This window comes from Triturus cristatus, chromosome 12 (genome assembly GCF_964204655.1).
Source record: "Triturus cristatus chromosome 12, aTriCri1.1, whole genome shotgun sequence".
NCBI lineage: Eukaryota > Metazoa > Chordata > Amphibia > Caudata > Salamandridae > Triturus > Triturus cristatus.
In genome coordinates, this window is record NC_140595.1 from 763,227,686 (window position 1) to 763,249,577 (window position 21,892).

General features: G+C 43.4%; 1 protein-coding gene across 1 annotated transcript in view; it reads left to right on the forward strand.

Moving 5' to 3' along the window:
- Positions 1–21,892, forward strand: part of LOC146782752 (extracellular calcium-sensing receptor-like) — a 90,602-nt gene that overhangs the window by 35,817 nt on the left and 32,893 nt on the right. Inside the window, exon 4 of the mRNA XM_085637227.1 lies at positions 20,675–20,899. Within this exon, the coding sequence (XP_085493353.1) occupies positions 20,675–20,899 (225 nt within the window). The remainder of the gene's footprint in view (positions 1–20,674; positions 20,900–21,892) is intronic.

Consider the following 21,892-nt stretch of genomic DNA (forward strand, 5'->3'; position numbering starts at 1 on the left):
ACTAAAGGCAGGAGTGGTACTACCACGAATGCGACAATATAAGTTACCCCCAGATGCTGTAATGGCTTTACTGCAAATCATTGACGAGCTTATTGGCCAAGGAGTGGTTGTGGAGACCGACTCCAATGTATGTAATTCACCGATAATTCCGATTCTTAAACGAACTGATCCAAAGGCTCCCCCAGTATATCGATTGGTTATTGATCTGCGCGAATTAAATAAATGTATTGTACCACAATACCCCGTAGTTCCAGACATCTCTTCATTACTGACAGCTATTGATTCCGAAGCAACATTCTTTACTGTAATTGATCTCAAGAATGCCTTTTTCAGCGTCCCAATAGACCAAGAAAGTCAATACTTGTTCGGATTCAGTTTAAATGGACGTAGCTTTAAATTCACACGCGCACCTCAAGGATTTACAGAAAGCCCCAGCATCTATACCCAAGCACTGAAACGAGAACTTGACAGTATACACATGCCAGTCAACACTGCTCTGCTTCAATATGTCGATGATCTGCTGATCACCGCCCGAAGCGAACCTGAATGTGAAAAAGCATCACTGACGGTTTTACAAGTTCTAGCCGCAAAGGGACACAAGGTGTCCCCTTCTAAGCTGCAATTCTGTGTCCAGCGAGTTATTTACCTTGGTCACTCGCTGTCCAAGGAGGGAAGGCAGCTTACACCAGATCGCATCCAGCTAATTGCAAATATGCCAATACCCAAGACACAAAAGGAGGTGCGGGCTTTCATAGGCCTCACTTCGTATTGTAGGCAGTGGATCCCTCAGTATGCATTTCTAGCAAAACCACTCATTAAATTAACAACACAGGAGGCAGCCACATCGACTGTCCTCCCTTGGACTCAGGAACACACACTAGCTTTTGAAAGCTTAAAGAAAGCTCTATGCCAAGCACCTGTTTTAGCAACACCATGTTACAGAAAACATTTTACACTCTTTGTCACAGAACGAGAAGGTACTGCCTTGTCAGTACTCACACAGGAACAAGCAGGATCACGCAAACCGTGTGCTTATTTTTCTAGTACATTAGATCCCGTAGCTCAGGCTCTGCCTGCGTGCCTGAAATCAGTGGCAGCGACAGCTTTAGCAATCAGACAAAGCGATGCCATAGTGTTAGGACATCTATTGACATTCCAAGTACCACATGCAGTAGAGGTTCTTGTGAATCGAACGCAAACACAACATTTGACTATAGCGCGACTTACAGGTTACGAATTAACATTGTTTCAGCCACATATAGAAATCAGACGTTGTAGCACATTGAATCCTGCCACACTTTTACCTGTAAACGGAACAGACCCACTAGCTCATGACTGTATTGAAGTTATTACAATAACGACGAAACCCAGACAAGACTTGACAGATGTCCCATTGTCAGATCCAGACCTGACGTTGTATGTAGATGGTTCATGTATGAGAACAGGTACAGGAGAGTTAGTGGCCGCTTATGCAGTCACAACAGACACTGAAATTATTGAAACAAAGTGTATAAATACCTTGTCCGCTCAAGCAGCAGAGCTCATCGCTCTGACACAAGCCTGTATTCAAGCCACAAATAAAAGAGTCAACATATACACTGATTCACGTTATGCATTCGGAGTTGTACATGACTTCGGCGTGCTGTGGCGAGAGAGAGGTTATTTAACTTCTCACGGTGCCCACATTCAGCACGGACCCCTTATTCATGCCTTATTAGATGCAATACATTTACCCACTGCAATATCGATTATGAAATGCAAAGCTCATACGAAAGTTACTGATATCATTTCTCAAGGCAATGATCTAGCTGACAGAACAGCTAAACAGACTGCTCAAACTCAAACATCCGACATGACAAAGACAATAGTCCAGACACCAACACATTGCATGATGGTTAAGGATCCCGCTCTTGATGTAATTGACATACAGACACATGCTACTCTAGACGAAATAAGGAAATGGACTGAATTAGGAGGGATCCAAACGGATCAAGGATGGATGACGAAGGAAAAATCTGTGTGGTTCCTTCCTGATTCAATGGTCCAAGTCATTATTAACACTGTCCATAGTCCAGCACATCTAGGAGAAAAAGCTATGCTAGACAGCATTCAACACATTTGGTTCAACAAACATTTACGAGCAGCAGCCAAACAAAAAGTTCGTACCTGTATGATCTGTTGTCAGTTCAACCCAGGAAAAAGCATTCCCGTAGAGCAGGGTGGATTTCAGCCTCCTGATCACCCTTTTGAAATTCTCCAGATGGATTATATCCAGATGGAACGATGTCGAGGATTCAAATATGTTCTCGTAGTTGTCTGTGCTCTTTCCCGTTGGACAGAGGCATACCCGGTTTCAGATTACACTGCCCCGACTACTGCCAAACAGTTAGTTCGAGAATTCTTCCCACGATACGGTTTACCACGTGCTGTCTACTCAGATAACGGCCAGCCGTTCTCATCCGAACTAATGAAACACGTTTCACTTTTGTTAGGCTATCAGTGGAAATTCCACTGTGTCCGACACCCCGAGGCAGCAGGTCTCGTGGAAAGACATAATCAGACCCTGAAAATTAGATTGTCCAAAATATGCAGGGAGAAAGGTGTCGACTGGGTAGTAGCATTACCAGTTGCACTCTTTTACATGAGAATGGTAGCACACTCTCGAACAGGGCTATCCCCGTATGAGGTGATCTTTGGCAGACCACCAAATATGTGGGGGACGCCTATACCACGTAAAATAACTGATATTGACTGTAATATGCTGACAGATTATTTGGCTTCCTTGATGTCTGCACTACAATCTTGTCGTTCACAGGTAGCTGCAGCTTTTCCTGACAACACTGAGGTGAAACCCCATGACGTAGTTCCGGGGGACCTGGTCTTGGTGAGGAACTTTGATCGAAAGACTCAGCTGGATCCTAGGTGGAGGTCGCCGCAACTGGTCTTGCTCACCACAAGGACAGCCGTGAAGATCGAAGGCAGGAAAGGCTGGGTACATTCAAGTCATATCAAGAAATTTTATGGACTACCATCGGATGTAAAAACCACACCTCGCGTGTCTTCACCCATTGACTCAAAACTTCCTTTGGTTGAATCAAGTAGTCACGAACAATATAAACTAAAACTCAGATCTAACCAGTCGGGCAATTTGATTGTTTAAGTCCTCTCCAAGGTGAAGCGGTTGAATTTGTCTCTGACATGTATCCCTTAGATCTGAATAGAGAAAGAACCCGAAAAATGTTGAAACGACATGCATACTGTAAATCACTGCGTAGTCATTGCACAGTGACGTTATTGATTTTGTTTTTCCTAAGTCTTTTAATAATTACTGCAAGTATATTGTTGCACATATGTTATCCTATTTTTAGACATGTTTATAATGTTACTGCTGAACATTCTTTTAGTGAATTACCTCCGCATGAATTGTCATACAGATTTGCGCTGCGCAATAATACTTTTATTAGTATGTTACATCATTCCCATCAGGTTAGCAATGCTACAAATTGTTGGATATGTGGCCGACTCCCTCCCTATCAGAACTATAAAGGAATTCTACCTCTTTTTCCATACCCGTTCACACACAACGGCTCCTGTGGAGCATGGTTTAGTTTACTTAATTCCCAAGATTCGAACTCCGCAGTTTATCAAGACAACGGGGTATGGGGAAATCTGAACTTAGTTTTACTTAAAGTCTGCCACCCCAACAAGGAGGGACTTCCCCAAAGAACAGGAACTGATCTAGAAAATGAAGTATATGGATTAGGTAATTTTACGCTTAATCTTCTGATCTTGAATGTTGAATCCGAAGCTACTCCAAGTTTGCCCGCCATGTCAGTATTTCCAGTAAAAGGTGAATTATGTGTAAGAAAGAATGGTTCCATACATATGGGCCATAGTAGATGCACCATTGTAATAGAATTCAGTGATCAAGGCAAGTCGACATTTAGAGCTTCCCGCCATTCCTATTTTATATGTGGTCAGACGGCATATGTACGTTTGCCTCTAGATTGGGATGGTACCTGCTACATTGGATTCCTTTTGCCACCTGTTTTTCTAGCTCCTCCTGATTATCACAGAAATACTCATTTAGTACACAATAGAGAAAGGAGAGATCTCCCAATAGTCGATTACACTGAAACAGCATGGGAAAAATACACAGATTTCAATAAAGGTCTCTTTCCCTATATAGGTACCGTTACTAATAGTAAGCTGATACGTAGATTAACTAGAACCCTTGAAACAGTAGTGAACGAAACTATTTCCGCCTTAGGCAATTTAACAGAAGAGCAGTCTGCTATGCGGATTGTTGTACTTCAAAATCGTCTTGTCCTTGACGTCATCCTGGCCGATAGGGGCGGAGCTTGTAGGGTCATCGGATCAAGTTGTTGCGTATTCATACCAGAAAATTCGCCATCTGTATATAAAGCTATAACGCGTCTTCATAAGATTGTGAGCCAGATACACCAGAATCCAGGCACTTGGACTTGGTCCGGGTGGTTTTGGAGCGTGTTATCAGCCTGGGGATGGAGAGTTCTATCCTTCCTAGGTATTGGCCTTCTCATACTATTCAGTTGCTGCTTATGCCTGCAATGTGGACCAGCGATTTGTGGTCTGTGTGCCACATCGTGTATTCCACATCAAGATTTTCGTTCAAGATCCCGGAAGAAGAAAGAAGAACAAATGATGCTATATGAACAGATCAATGGATTGATGAAGATTGATATCTCTTGACGGGCAAGTAGGGGACAAGGAGGGAATGTGGAAATATGGATTTTTCTGGTCAGTTATGTCCCCTATCTTGGACCCCAACGGTTCTATGCGCATGTTACAAGTACATGTATGTTCCCTCCAGTTCCAGTTATGAAGACGCAAATACATGTGCGTCCACCGTTAACATGTCCTCTTTCAGATCTGCCATGAATGGGCCGGATATTCCATTCCTAAGTACGAAAGGCCACCGCCTTTATATGGTTCACTTATGCCATTTTACAGTCCAGGCAAGTAGGCCCTGATTCTGTCATCAAGCTTTTCTGCCTTCTGCATCTGAAAGCTCCAGTCTGAGCCTGCATCTGTGACCATGAACTTTGTCTCATCCTCTGCACGGCTCACAGTGCCCGACATCAGCTTGCTGCCTGCCAAGAACTGTATTTCACCTTCGAAATTATCTGCTCCGTTCCCTGCCCAATGCATTCCTGTCTAGTAGTTTAAGTAAACATTCTGCCAGCTACCGAGCAGAGGCCCGGCTTCTCTGTCTTTATACAAGTAATTCATAGCCCTATTACCATGGAAGACTTCTGCCCTCGCATCTAGTGTAGACACTTAGACGCTTGTACACGCACTAACAGTCAGTATAGTCAGTATAGAATAAGATTCTACTCTAAAAGACCTCTCTTTTGGATAACATAGTTCTTTAAACATAGGATGTTAGATATGATTTGGGATTAGGTTGACTTGACCCTCCAGACATCTGTCGCCACATGTAGAGCTAAATGTCAAGTCCCCTTCACCCCCTAGTCGCACGTCAATCACACGTCATGCTGCTGTGCGCGCATTTCTGCCAAGTATTTCTGCTGACATTGCGAAATTCTTTCATGGAACCACCCTATTATGACATCACATCTGATGACGTTCTTTAGTCACACCCAGTTACACCTACTTTTGCTACGTATGTATGTTTTATCCACACTATCAATTGTTACGCCTCTCGCATTTGCTTCACTGTAATGCCTATTGTATAAAAGTAATTACTTATCAATAAATTATGTACTTCACTTCCTGAGCCTCCGTGGTGATGGAACCTGGAGTCCACGATTTCGAAATCGTCCATTGGAATAAAGCCCGTTCCTAACCTCTAATACCACGGATTCTGCCTCTTATTTATTGAGCTATTTTTATTATGTTCTGTATCAAATTAAGTCCCGGTAATTAAATTATTTACCACAACATAGAGGCTCTGCTTTTGACGAGAATACCGAGGAATGGCATAATCCTAGGGTGCGCTGTGAAGTGTAAAAGCTAGAGTGCACTTGTCACCATAGAATAAACTGAGGGGTGCATCGTATGATAAAGCATAAACCGGGGGAGCACCATTAATCCCAGCATGAACCAAGATGTGCACTGGTCATCATTGCACATATCAATGGGTATCAGTATTGGTCAAGGAATAAAGCCAAAGGTAGCACCATTTATCAATGCATACATGCAAGGGGGACCGTGGTTCATTAAAGCATAAGCCCAGTGGTACTGCCATTCATCAAAGCATAAACGCAGAGGTAGCACTATTCATTAAAGCATAAACCCAAGGTTTGCATCATTCATTAAAGCATAAACCTAGGGGTTGTACCCTTGTGTCCACAGCATAAACCAATGGGTAGCGCCATTCAACAAAGCATAAACCGGTGGGTAGCTTGATTCAACAAAGCATAAAATTTCAAAGTAGTGTCATTCATCAAAGCATAAACCTAGGGGTAGCACAGTTCTTTAAAGCATAAACCGAGGGGTTGCCCAATCACTGACACATAAACTGGGGTGCTGCGCCATTCATTGAAACATAAACCAGGAGGTGATGCTATTCCATAAAGCATGAACCGAGGGGTTGCCCAATCACTGACACATAAACTGGGATGCTGCGCCATTCATTGAAACATAAACCAGGGGGTGATGCTATTCCATAATAAAGCATGAACCGAGGGGTTGCCCAATCACTGACACATAAACTGGGATGCTGCGCCATTCATTGAAACATAAACCAGGGGGTGATGCTATTCCATAAAGCATGAACCTAGGGGTACACTGATTATTAAAGCATACACTGAGGAGTACACCAATTATCTCGGCATCAACTGAGGCGTGTGCCAAAATGATCGTAGCTTATACCGAAGGAAAAGTCATCATCAGCACCGATGAAGCTCATGTCGACATCCATCTCATATTAATAATGAAGGGGTGCGCCATTCAGTTTTGCATAACATGAAGAAAGTGCCATTCATCATACTGTAAATGAAGGGTGTACCACCCAGGTATGTCCGCCATCATTGCATAGTGCACCAGTAATGAAAGCATAAGCTGTGAGTGCTCTCAGCATAGCTTAACCTGAGAGGTGTGACATTGCATAAACCACAGGCATGCCAATCATCATTGCATAAATCAAGGAATGCACCAGTAATGAAAGCATAAGCCTGTGAGTGCTCTCAGCATAGCTTAACCTGAGAGGTGTGACATTGCATAAACCACAGGCATGCCAATCATCATTGCATAAATCAAGGAATGCACCAGTAATGAAAGCATAAGCCTGTGAGTGCTCTCAGCATAGCTTAACCTGAGAGGTGTGACCTTGCATAAACCACAGGCATGCCAATCATCATTGCATAAATCAAGGAATGTACCAGTAATGAAAGCATAAGCCTGTGAGTGCTCTCAGCATAGCTTAACCTGAGAGGTGTTACATTGCATAAACCACAGGCATGCCAATCATCATTGCATACATCAAGTAATGCACCAGTAATGAAAGCATAAGCCTGTGAGTGCTCTCAGCATAGCTTAACCTAAGAGGTGTGACCTCGCATAAACCACAGGCATGCCAATCATCATTGCATAAATCAAGGAATGCACCAGTAATGAAAGCATAAGCCTGTGAGTGCTCTCAGCATAGCTTAACCTGAGAGGTGTGACCTTGCATAAACCACAGGCATGCCAATCATCATTGCATAAACTGAGAGATCGCCAATCATTATAACCCAAACCCTTATCGGCCATGTATCTTTTTTAGAAACTTCTGCATAGCCGGGTGAGCATACCCACACTAATAATGAGCTGGAGTACAACCAAGCGTGCAAGATCCTACAACCAGATTGTTGTGTAAGTCTTCAGCACAGTAACCGGCTTGCATAGAACTTAACCTGGCCTGTGTAACCTGCCTCACGTTGGCAGACAATTATTGCTTTCTGTAAACAGATGTAGCCGCGACCCAGTTTTGATTCTAAAAACCAGGCCAGGCAGACACGAACTGAAAGAAACCGTCCCAGTGAGTCACTGTGCTGTCATCTTTTTGCCACACTCATACACCAGACACAAGCACATACGAAAAAGCGCCGCCTTACACAGCACACAGAAAGCCATACAGGCACTTGCAAAATCTTTAACATGGGGCAAGCTCTTGACCACAACAAAAAAACGCATGCATACAAAAAACACAGACGCATTCGCACATGTATGCACCTATGCATTACATACTCATGTGCAAATGTTCACATAGACGTATACTTATTCACTTAGGCTTTTAACCCCACGCACCACAGGAAATCATGCTCCCAGAATTATACTGGGCATCCTCGAAACAGGAGAAAGGATAAAAGGCCTTGGGAATATAGAATCTCTACTAAACACCTACCATAAAAATAAGATAATAACAATAGCTCACGGCACTTCCTGTTATTACTCGGTGCCTAATGTTATTCTATCGTACAGTAATGTCACTTTCCCCAGCTTCCCAGGTTAAGTGCAGCAGGCACCAGAGGCTTCAAGAGAGAAAGAGAGGGAGAAAACGATGAGACAGGAAGAAAAAAGAGTGAAGAGAAGGAGAGGGAGAATGGCGTGATGGAAAGGGGGAGTTAGTGTGTGGAGGAAAAGGGAGCTCATTATTAGTGTGGGTATGCTCACCCGGCTATGCAGAAGTTTCTAAAAAAGATACATTGCCGATAAGGGTTTGGGTTATAATGATTGGCGATCTCTCAGTTTATGCAATGATGATTGGCATGCCTGTGGTTTATGCAAGGTCACACCTCTCAGGTTAAGCTATGCTGAGAGCACTCACAGGCTTATGCTTTCATTACTGGTGCATTCCTTGATGTATGCAATGATGATTGGCATGCCTGTGGTTTATGCAATGTAACACCTCTCAGGTTAAGCTATGCTGAGAGCACTCACAGGCTTATGCTTTCATTACTGGTGCATTCCTTGATTTATGCAATGATGATTGGCATGCCTGTGGTTTATGCAATGTCACACCTCTCAGGTTAAGCTATGCTGAGAGCACTCACAGGCTTATGCTTTCATTACTGGTGCATTCCTTGATTTATGCAATGATGATTGGCATGCCTGTGGTTTATGCGAGGTCACACCTCTTAGGTTAAGCTATGCTGAGAGCACTCACAGGCTTATGCTTTCATTACTGGTGCATTACTTGATGTATGCAATGATGATTGGCATGCCTGTGGTTTATGCAATGTAACACCTCTCAGGTTAAGCTATGCTGAGAGCACTCACAGGCTTATGCTTTCATTACTGGTACATTCCTTGATTTATGCAATGATGATTGGCATGCCTGTGGTTTATGCAAGGTCACACCTCTCAGGTTAAGCTATGCTGAGAGCACTCACAGGCTTATGCTTTCATTACTGGTGCATTCCTTGATTTATGCAATGATGATTGGCATGCCTGTGGTTTATGCAATGTCACACCTCTCAGGTTAAGCTATGCTGAGAGCACTCACAGGCTTATGCTTTCATTACTGGTGCATTCCTTGATTTATGCCATGATGATTGGCATGCCTGTGGTTTATGCAATGTCACACCTCTCAGGTTAAGCTATGCTGAGAGCACTCAGAGCTTATGCTTTCATTACTGGTGCACTATGCAATGATGGCGGACACACCTGGGTGGTACACCCTTCATTTACAGTATGATGAATGGCACTTTCTTCATGTTATGCAAAACTGAATGGCGCACCCCTTCATTATTAATATGAGATGGATGTCGACATGAGCTTCATCGGTGCTGATGATGACTTTTCCTTCGGTATAAGCTACGATCATTTTGGCACACGCCTCAGTTGATGCCGAGATAATTGGTGTACTCCTCAGTGTATGCTTTAATAATCAGTGTACCCCTAGGTTCATGCTTTATGGAATAGCATCACCCCCTGGTTTATGTTTCAATGAATGGCGCAGCATCCCAGTTTATGTGTCAGTGATTGGGCAACCCCTCGGTTCATGCTTTATTATGGAATAGCATCACCCCCTGGTTTATGTTTCAATGAATGGCGCAGCATCCCAGTTTATGTGTCAGTGATTGGGCAACCCCTCGGTTCATGCTTTATGGAATAGCATCACCTCCTGGTTTATGTTTCAATGAATGGCGCAGCACCCCAGTTTATGTGTCAGTGATTGGGCAACCCCTCGGTTTATGCTTTAAAGAACTGTGCTACCCCTAGGTTTATGCTTTGATGAATGACACTACTTTGAAATTTTATGCTTTGTTGAATCAAGCTACCCACCGGTTTATGCTTTGTTGAATGGCGCTACCCATTGGTTTATGCTGTGGACACAAGGGTACAACCCCTAGGTTTATGCTTTAATGAATGATGCAAACCTTGGGTTTATGCTTTAATGAATAGTGCTACCTCTGCGTTTATGCTTTGATGAATGGCAGTACCACTGGGCTTATGCTTTAATGAACCACGGTCCCCCTTGCATGTATGCATTGATAAATGGTGCTACCTTTGGCTTTATTCCTTGACCAATACTGATACCCATTGATATGTGCAATGATGACCAGTGCACATCTTGGTTCATGCTGGGATTAATGGTGCTCCCCCGGTTTATGCTTTATCATACGATGCACCCCTCAGTTTATTCTATGGTGACAAGTGCACTCTAGCTTTTACACTTCACAGCGCACCCTAGGATTATGCCATTCCTCGGTATTCTCGTCAAAAGCAGAGCCTCTATGTTCTAACTTAAAACACAGAATTTCACTTAGAGGAAGGAAACGATTACTGCACGGTATCGAGGGAACCTGTAGTGTATAGCCAATTTGTGAATGCCAGACCCATTGATTAGTTCGGAGTCTAGTGTGTCTTGGGAAATATGAGTTTCTTTTGAATGGGTTTCTTTTATGGGACCATTGAAATAGTTCGCTATATTGTGTATATATAGATTTGTCCATTGAACTTGTTCACATTGCTAACTAGTGTTTTCTATTGGAAAGGGTAGAGCCAAAGCAGTCTTGCTTAGTACCCTAGCCCTCTTCAGAAGTCAGACTTGCTTGGCAACCCAGAAATTCTCTGAAATAATGTATGAGTTTTCTTCTATGAATGCCTAGAAGAACTGAACTTTCAGTCCATTTATCACAGAAAAAGTGCTGAAAATCGCACCAAAAAGATGCAAATTATTTTAAAAATCTTCCCGGGAGAGAACACCCCCTTATTGCCGTCGGGCTCGCTCGCTGCGCTCGCTCGCATACTTTAATTTGTTCTGCTTACGCCTCACCAGTTTAAAATTCCACCAGCCGCCCCTGCTGTTATTACTCGGTGCCTAATGTTATTCTATCGTACAGTAATGTCACTTTCCCCAGCTTCCCAGGTTAAGTGCAGCAGGCACCAGAGGCTTCAAGAGAGAAAGAGAGGGAGAGAGAGGGAAGGGTGAAAACGATGAGACAGGAAGAAAAAAGAGTGAAGAGAAGGAGAGGGAGAATGGCGTGATGGAAAGGGGGAGTTAGTGTGTGGAGGAAAAGGGAGCGGGGCTTATTTGAGCATTTCTGCCAGGGCTGCGTTTGGTTCCCCAGTCCGGCGCTGGTAACATACATACTCGGCCTAGAAGTGCAAGGCTGCATCCCTATTAATGCATGACATCCAGAACCACTAGGCAGGCCACGGACATCCATGCTATTTTAATTATACCGCACACTGCTTATTTATTCTGTAGATCTGCATTACAAACCCTTTGTACATTAAACCCACCGCCGACAGATGCCAGTGTTTTTTTAGCACATTACCTGGAAATGACATCACAGCTGAAGTGCACAGACAGAAATTGTCACAACGCAACGCACCCGCTTGGTCAAATATTTATGGCATTTAAATGTGGAAGTGATTTACGACATGCAAATGAACCCTATCAATTTATCAGCCGACAAGAACCCGACGAGGGAGAGGGCAGCATTAGTGGAGTCTGAAAGGCCTGACCTTTCGCAGTGAGAGTTGGATTCATGGCTTTTAAAGCAGCTGCGTGCCTCACTCCCCTTTCTTCACTCGGCATTGGCAAATTGGCAGTAACACTCTGCCAGTCACGAGGGGAGCCGAACTTACAGGATTCAGTTCAGCCATCAGCGCGAGGGTCAGAAGAAAAGATTACATAAGTCAAGGAAGTGACGCCTTTGATCTCCGGAGTTGGGGCGCGCGCACCGCTGACGCAGTATTGGCAGCTCAAACGCAAGCGCTTGGCATCGGGTTAATGAATTGCATATGTTATTCGTAATGCACGGGGCTTTCATTTCTGTTGTGTTTGCGTGACTATTATATTTTAACTCCTGCCGCTGCAGACATGACGAGGTCGGGATATGGAATCCCCGGCATAGCAGCATTATATGAAAATTTTGTGAGCCCATAGTGAGAAGCACATTTCATTTCATGCATTCAGACTGAATTTACTCATATTCCGAGGGGCTTAGCCGGGGGATGGCTGACGTCATGGAATGGAAACAGCAGCTCCCCCATCCCACTTGACCCATTAAAGGCATTGTAATCAGCTCTTAATATACCTCAGTGTAATTGCGAGCACCCCATCAACACCCTGTCACTCGGCTGTACTTACTTAGTCAGTGGCTCGCCTCTACCTCCGGGCCCCGGCTCCAGGAATCCTACAACGAGCTCATGTTCTCTCGCGCCGGGCTCCGAGTGGCAATGAGGCAGATCCCAATCAAACTGGAAAATTCTGGGTTGACCCCTCCCCCAGACCCCAGCACACCAATCACCTCCTAAACAACAACTGTTACTGGGCCTCTCTCGAGGAAGAGGTAGAGGCCACTGCCACACCCCCACTACTTTCCCGAAGCTGAACTGGCCTGCCCCCAGCCATTGGAATGAATGGGAAGCTTCTGACTCCTCCCTGGGCTCTATGAAATTCGCCCAATTTTTAAGTTATATTCCGGCAGTGATACACAGATCCTGCCCACCTGTGTGTCGTCACTCCTCTGCTTTCTGGCTCCAGGTCGAAGAAATCTTCGCCCAGCCAAAAGCATGCACAACAGAGGCAGAGCCAAGAGCCATCCCATCACCCCCCACCCCCTCAAGGAAAAACCCAGATTTGCCCATGTTTGTTCACCGAGCAGCCAGTCAGCCAGCACAATTTATTGCTAGCTGCTCGGTGTTCCAGCTCGCATTTTTTTAATCCCCCAAGGGTGGGAGGGCGGCGCCCATTTCGCCCATTAACACCAGCCGCCCCTGAAAGTTATACAGTCATAAGGAAAGGGTTGACCCAAAGTTCACCTCAGTATATTTTATTTATTGAAAGCAATAGGTGCACCAGACAGATGAAGCTGTTTGTTGCCAAGGCCTAAACAAGTAGAAGCAGGGTGACTTTACCAACCGCTTTGTGCTGTAGTTCCTTTTGTAAAAATGTAATGTCAATAATTAGGACAGCGTGCTAGCAACAGGGAAAAGGGTGAAAACATTGCATCACATGAACTCACGTGCATTAGAGAGCAAATATTAGACGGTGGTGCCCAGTGCATTCCATATGAGAATAAATTACAGCATCCTACCTGGGAGCCTATGACAATAGCTTTGAGTCTGCCACAGATGTTCATGCCGGTTACCTGTGCTCAGGGCACTTTGGTCTGCAGTGTCTTGTATGACCCCTTCTGTGACATGGAGTGCATGTGCATACATTTCACAATTGATATTGTGAATGATGCCCCTCACACTGTATTGGAAGAGCATTCAGTATCTATAAGCATTATGAGAAAATACAGATAGGAGAAATGCTCTATGCAAATGTTTATACCATAGGAAAATAAGGAGAAAAATGAAAATGGTGCCTCCCCCAAAAAAGACAATTATATTGCTCAGTGGTGGAGATGCACATCTAGGCCATGATGAGGAGGGGCACAATGTTATGGGTAAAGATAACTCTGGTCGCAATCACACCAATCGTTATTACATGTGTCTCTGGGCCCAGAATTACTGGGTCTGCAAACATTGGAGCTGATAATCCCGGGCCCAGAGAAATCCAACTTTACTTTGCTGTGGCAGGGGAAGCAGGCTGAAGACAGAAGCACAGCCCGGCATAAGCCCGACCGCAGCAGCATCCTAGAAGGAGCACACAATGCTCCCCCCAGACAAACAGAGGGAAGCCCTGGACATTTCCACCATCACTGGGTCTCCCGCTGAAACTTTCTGCCTGCTCAGGGGAAATGGGATATGTCAGTGGTTTTCTCTTCGAAATGGTGAACAACTGCACAGTATAGGATCTGGTATTTTTGGGTTCATAAGTTATTTTCCATTTTTGGATTGACTCATAATAGCTGTTATTTGGTACAGGAATACTGGTTAGAATCAAGGTTCTCTGCCCTTCCATATCCATGCACCAAAACTGGCACATTCATAATTTAGGCTTCTAGAACGCATTGTAAAAATAAAATTATTGCAAGTCAAAATATACTCTGGCTCTCAAGGTACAGACCAAGCTTGTGTCTGCCTGGATCTTATCCTATCCTTCACATACACAGGGTCATTGCTGAATGCATGAATAAGGAACACCTGAATATTCCTTGGAAATATGCTATGTTATTAATGTATATAATAACAATGTCCATAATTGGTATGCAATACGGTTACATGGCTTTCTTCATAAGAAGCCTAGCAATTGTCTTGTGAATGCAACAAAAGTCTGTTTGTACAATGTATATCTGGGCTTAAACAGGCAACTCAGTGAATCTATGATGGATGAAGGACTGTTGGAATCAGGGCCAGCTTTAGAGCGATGCGACCGATGCAGCCGCACCCCGTGCTGTGCTTGGGGGAAAGCGGGTATTGTGTTTAAAAATAACTTATTTAAAAGCACCTGCTGCAGAATTCCTTGTGTGCCCAGTAGTTTTCAGGCAACAATACAAATTTGAAGATAAATGTGTGCATGAACTGGGGCGTCCTATACACCAGCCATTTTGCAAAATACTGCATTTTGTAGTAAGTAGACCCCCTCAAGGTTGAGAAGTTAAACTCATTGATTCTTGATCAAACATCCTTATATATATCGTCACATTCTCTTCTCTGAGACATTTCACCAAATTTTACTCATACAAAGCTATTTTGTAGCAGAACCGCAAGTATTGACTCAATAGAACTATTTTCCTGATGCTCGAATTTTCCACTAAATTCAACACTATGGGACAGATCTACAAGGAAGTGCCGCAGCGCGGCAACACAAGCCCTTTGGCTCTGCCACGCTGCAACACTTCCTAACACAGGAATGTGACATATTTACAATGATATATCACATTCCTGTGCTTCCCCTGCGCTGGCGCACTAACTGCAGCTACGCGCCGACGCAGGCACCCTTGCACCATGGTACAAGGATGCCTGCGTCATGGGGGAGATTGTTTTTGTGCAAGAAGGGGCACCTTCCTACATGAAAACAATCACTACAGGCATTTTCTTATTTCAATCTGTGCTGTAGAATGCAGCACTCTTTGAAAGAGGAAAAAACGAGGAGAAATGAAAACATTTCTCCTCATTGGGCCTCGCTACGCCTCCTCTGGGGAGGCGTAGCAATGACACGCATTTCCAGATTTATGAATCCTTGTAAATCAGGAAATGTGTCTCGTTCCATGGATGTTGCGTGGGAACACCATCAGCAACACCCATGGAACGTCCCTTCCACGCAAAGTGCTGCGTGTAAAGGGCCCGTATTTACAAGGAGAGGAATCGCCACGCAGGGTGGCTTTTCCTCTCCTTATAAATATGGAGAAGTGAAATGCTCCTCCAGTACGTCAAAAAAAGTGACGTACTGGTGGCGCAGGGGGCTTGTAAATCTGCCCCTCACTACTTCTTGCTTGCACAACTTTGAGATCAACCTTTCTTAACACCCGAAGCAGGGTTCTGTAGGACCACTGCAGCCATACTTTCTCATAGGTTATCAGCGGCTCTATCTCCCACCAAGTTATCCGTTCTGTAGGAAATCATCCAAGTAAAAAAAATGATTAATTCCCCATCTAGCTACTATTATGTGATCCATGTTGTCCCCTCCCTGTCCCCTCCCTCTAACTCTAGTTAACTCAATGGAGTTTCCGAACTCATATACACAATGTCAAAAACTTTTTAGAACTGTGTTCTTTTCTTGAGGAGCACTTGTAATATCTTACATCAGACTTTTGTGAGGTATGTGGGGCATATTATCAAGAAACGGCGTTAAAATTATCGCTGCTTTAGCGGCAGAAAACTACTGCTAAAGCAGCGATAATGGGCTTGATAATATGCCCTTGAGAATTCCCGTAGAAGCCCAGGTTCTGGTGTCAACATGGGTTTTATTGGAAGTCTCTGCGGCAAATTATCAAGCCCATTATCGCCGCTTTAGCGCCAGTTTTCTGCCGCTAAAGCGGCGATAATTTTAGCGCGGTGCTTGAAAATATGCCCCTTGATACGTCTTCGAAGGTCTCTAGGTTGATTTTCTTTCAGCATCTTATCAACTAATATGTTTTGAAGGTAGCTGTATGAAGTGCATGTATTTTAATCCTGTGCATATACTGCGCAAAATGTGCAAAATAATTCATAAGCCACGAAGCAAGGGAGGGCTCTGCCATCTTCCTCCGTGCACCGATACAAAGTGCATAGTACAATACTTGGGCTTGCTTATTTCATAAAAAGGAAGAACACAATCAATTTATTTCAGCAAAACAATTCGACGTAATAGCACACAGAACAGCGGCAAACACAAAGATAAAGGGAGAACTGACATTTTCATTAAAACAACCTGCCCCAGCTATGTAAGAGGCAGCGACACCCATCGAGTTAACAGATTTTTATGATTAATGAGTAGTGGTCTATAATTCAAGTCTTATAAATCATTCACGTCCTAAGTAAACTATACCCCCAAATAGCGCTTAGGGGGAGCCTGAACACAGCCTCTAAGCTCTCGAATAAATTCTTCGACTTTGGAATTGCTCAGAATAACACAGGTTTTCTCTCTATTCACACTTTATCCTCCCAACGTTTGGCAAGCCATGAGAATATCGAGCACCCTTCCCTGCCCTTCTCTTCTGGGGCCAGCAGCAGCATGATGTCATCAGCGGATAGCTTAATTTTGGCCATTGGAGGTACAGGCACTTGGATAATTGTATCATTTCGAATTACTTTTGCCAGGGGCTTGATGAAAAAAAGCAAAGGGATCTGGAGAGAGCGGACAGCACTGCCTTGTTCCTCGTTGAAGGTTAATGGAGCCCACTTCAGCAGAAATCTTTCAGCATACATTAGAAGCACAAAATATTTTAATAAGAAACTTCATTAAAATACATTCCTTATTAAAGTACATTATGAATTCCATATTAAAGTGCATTAGAGTACATGACCTATACAAGCTTATAAGGCTCTAACTGGCCTTTCTTCATCCTGGTAGTAGCCTATCATCAGCCGGGCCAGCCTTGTCTACCTTCAAACCACCATTAAATACATCCTCTTCGATGCATTATAGCAAAATCTGTAAGAACCTTGGTACTGAACCTTCTTTTTCTCAATGCACCCTCACATTTCTACCCACCCCCAATGTGCCCGTCCCCTCACAACGTATCCCCCAGCCACAGCAGGAGTTGTGCCATTCCTCCCCCTGCTCACCCTCCTTCGCCTGAAAGCAGCCAACACCATGACGACGGGGTGTTACTCAGTCCGAACCAAGCCCACTCACTCCCCTCGCTTCCATCCCCCATCCAACTAGTCTCAATAACATTTATGGACATAAAGAAACAGCAGCCAGCAAACATTGCAGACAGAGCAGTTCCCTTACATCTGTCCAAATCAATCTATTAACCCCAGTCTGATCTCTGCTAGAAATGATTGTGCTTCATTGATCTGGGAGATGAGGGGTGTTACCCCGAAACCGGTCCTTGGATGCTTGTTTCCGGTTCATGGAAAACCTGGCTTGGCAGTTCGGGCTGGACGGTTCCCATGAGGCACAGGGTCAAGACTGATATCCATATGGCTGGCTCTGAACTAAGGTGGTGAAGTGAGCTAAAGAACGATGATGGATTCAAACCTAGATCTGTGACTGGGGGAGAGTGTCTGAAAAGTCCATCATCTCTTTTTGTTTGCTAAGATCTAAATCAGGCCCATAATGTCTTGGTTCAAATTTGCCCTCAATGAGGAGGTAGATTTGAGATTTTCCTCATAGTTTGAAAACCGTTGCTTGAGCTCCTCGAAGCGGTCTGCAAACAGTCAGCTGATCATCTATCTTTGCCAAATGCTGGTTCATCTCATTTGCAAAGTCAACTTGCTGAATCCTTAGACCCTTAACTTCTCCCAGAACCTCTTTAAGCCACAGTGGCACAGAGCTCGAGGCATCCACCTTCAAATCCTGATTAACCATGGTTTCTAAGGATCCAAACTGATTGTCCAAAGGGTCGAGGTCATGTGGCCAGTCAATGTGTCTTCCTCAGCAGCACAAGTTTCTCCCAGTATCCTTGCAGCATTTGTCTGAGGGTCAGCATCAGCACCACCTTTCACAGTAGTCTTAGCAAACAAGCTGCACCTCTCTAGGGTTCTAGCCTGGCCCTGGATAGCATCTTCCTCTGTTGCTGAGTTTGAGACTGGCTCAATTGCTCCTGACACCTGAGTTTTTAAACCCCAAAACTTGTGTTTCTTGTTTCTATCGTTGCTGCTAACTGCCTTGCTATCTCGGTCAAGCCACGAGCACCTAGCCTGATTATTCACAGGGCCCTACAAGCTGTCCGACCCCTCCATCTCTTGTTCTGTAAGATTAACACGTCTCCTCAATGATTCTTATTAGTAAAAACCAACCCCAATCACTGTGGAATGTATTAAATCCTGGGTTTGTGCATCTTCAGACCAAACACTCATAAAATATACTGCCTAATGGTATGGATGACATGTAATTCCTACACCTTGTACACCTCATTCTCCTATGTAACATTTCCTATAGACTGATTTACACACTTATGATTCATTGTCTCTGTATAATGTGTGTACGATTTGTAGTGTTCTGACACCATGCACTGGTATGAGCAATGCTTTAAAACAAATAAAATGTATGTGAGGGAGAGATGACTATGAAGCGAGGGGCACTGTTGGAGGGTGGTAGTGTGGGAATCTGTGGAGAAGGGGGCAATTGGGGGTCCGCAAAAAAAGATTGGTGCACCTGGAAACACCAGCGCTAAAGCTGGTCATGTTTGGAGCACCTTGTCAGGATAAGGCCTTGCAGAGGTGCTAGCTTTTTCCCACTAGGGGTGCACCACCAAATCCTGTTTAAGAGCAGAAGAAAATAGGGGACAGCTGGAGAGCAGACTCCTCCCTATTCATTATTGTTAACCAATGATGAGAAGTCCAAGAGGCTGTGAAAGGATCTATATCACCCACTGGCGCTTGCATAAAATGGCAAAAGTATTATTGCTTGGCATCTAATGAACTAGCCCGACTATAACCAAGACCCTAATTAGAAAAATTGCCCTAACTTGCATAGCCCAAGAACGAACAAGCCAGAGCCCTTTTGCTATCCTATAAATCAGAATATTTACCAGTTTAGTGCATTCTAGCACTTTCACACGGGTGCAAGACAATTCCCTTATTTTGCCTACTTTACTGTTTGGCCATTGATTTCAAGGACTTAAGACTGCATTGTCATGGACAAATATAAGTGCAGAATGTGTGCGTGGAGGGAGTTGGACCCGCACTGGGGAAGACCAGCTAACTTTTCTTCTACGGTGGCATTTTTTCTGTTTCACTGGAACCATCAGCAGCACAGCAGAGTTACTGGGCATGGCCAAGTGACCAGCCTTTAATTCACTTCTGGAGGGAATAAGAGAAAACATCACAGGAGTCAGGCACTGTGTTTGGGTAGATTTATTAGTCTACCTCCAATGTCATATATATATATATATTTTATTTATATTATAAAAGTACCCCCATTATAAACTATTGTCATGATCAACAATTATTTTAATCTTGTGATCACAATTTTAATTGATCTATTCATGTACAAATTTGACTCATATAGAATATAAGCCACAGATTGAAAATACAGACGGAAATACTACTAAAAATATGAACCAGACTTATTTTAATTTAAAATATTTTTCAATTTTACCATTAAGTTAATTTTGATACAGAAACCCAATTTTAATTTTCTAAAACATTTTTAAAAATCCATGAAATTTTTTTTATAAGCAAATCAATGTTATTCTAATTACCTGATACATATGTAAATATACATCATTAAATAAAGAAATTAATAAATCCTAATATTTGAGAAGTCTGAGTCACAGCAAGAGGGAAAAACATGCATAATCGTACAAAACATGCATGCTGTGAATAGCATGCTATCAGGTATTAAGGCAGAAATGTCGGTACGGTTCCGCAAATTGAAGAAGTTGCTCGGAATTTTAACCAAAATACAATCTCATAAATTTAGGTGATGTATCTGGTCCACCAGCACCTAAGGCTTTTAGAAAAATTCAGTGACTTGTTGAAAGGGTACATTTTAATGAACAAAAGTTAGAAAATATATCAAAATGAGATTGCGAGAGCAATGCTACTCATCTTCCATTTTGCCCATGCAACATAATTGTGGTAACAGAGTAAGACAAGGGGCTAGGTCTAGAAAATGTTCTGGTAAAGACATTGAAAATCCAGACAACAATGTTTTTCTATACTAAATTCAACTTTTCTTTCCTTCCAGCTCCTTCACTATATCAAAAATGTGCGCTTAAGTGAAGAGGACACAGAGGGGTTCTTCGATAGATATGGCAACCCGCCAGCACGGTATGATATTGTCAATTGGCAGCGGGATTCTGATGGAACCATAAGGCATGTGAAGGTGGGCAGCTATGACTCCAGCGCCCCTCCTGGACAAATACTGATGGTCAATGATAGTGCTGTGCAATGGTTTGGAGGAATTAAACAGGTTGGATATGGTCTTTTTGACTTAAAATTTATTATATCTGTTATAAATATTATATTGATAAGTAGCAACATAGGAGGATACCCATGTGATAACATTAAGAAATGCCTAAGGATCAGCAGTAGCATTGAGTAGGGGACATTGCTATTGCAAAAAATTAATTATGGACCCCGATCCAACCCTCTAATAACACATCACCTTGTTGTAAAATTTGAAAAGAAAGTGAAACCAATCCTCTCAGGAAGCAACTCCAAGCCCTCCTTTTTTCAAATCTGGATAGTGACAATGTGCTGATACATGGCCTCCCATACTCCACACTGCCCCCTTTTAAGGGCATCCTACAATTAGAAGCATGCCTCTCCAAGGGCCTGAAGAAATATGACTACATTACCCCATTTTGATATGAGCTCAATTGACAGCCCTTGCAGCCTGCATGATCATCAAAACCAGCTGCATCATTTATAAAACCCATCACGACTGGCACCCCTGCCTAGCTAGCTGACAAGCTCATCATCTCCAGTTGGCTTTTGGCACACCCAGGGTACCATCATATCAGAGATGAAGAAGTGCAATTTCTTTTAAAACAAGGTATCATATCTTCTCCATTATGCACCTAGGATCATGAACAACATCAATGTATCCATTAGCACGGCCCCGGCCAACCCTACCTGTTTAGGAAATCGAAAAAGACACACCGCTTTGATGCAAAAACTACATCATAATGATGCAGTAACAGCCCACTTTCACTTCTAGAAATCTCATACCCTCTAATCATGTCAGCTGTATCTTTTTGTTGAACCCTGCACAGCACAACATTACCCTTCACCTACATTTGCACTATATAAGTGCAGCATACATACAAGCACAGCACCACAAAATACTAAATTGCTTCTGGGTGCAAAAAGCAAATGGAGTATTGCAAAAAATGGACAACTTAAGAGAACAATACATTCTTGATGGCATGTTTAAAGGTTAGGGAGATGGGCCATGAATAGC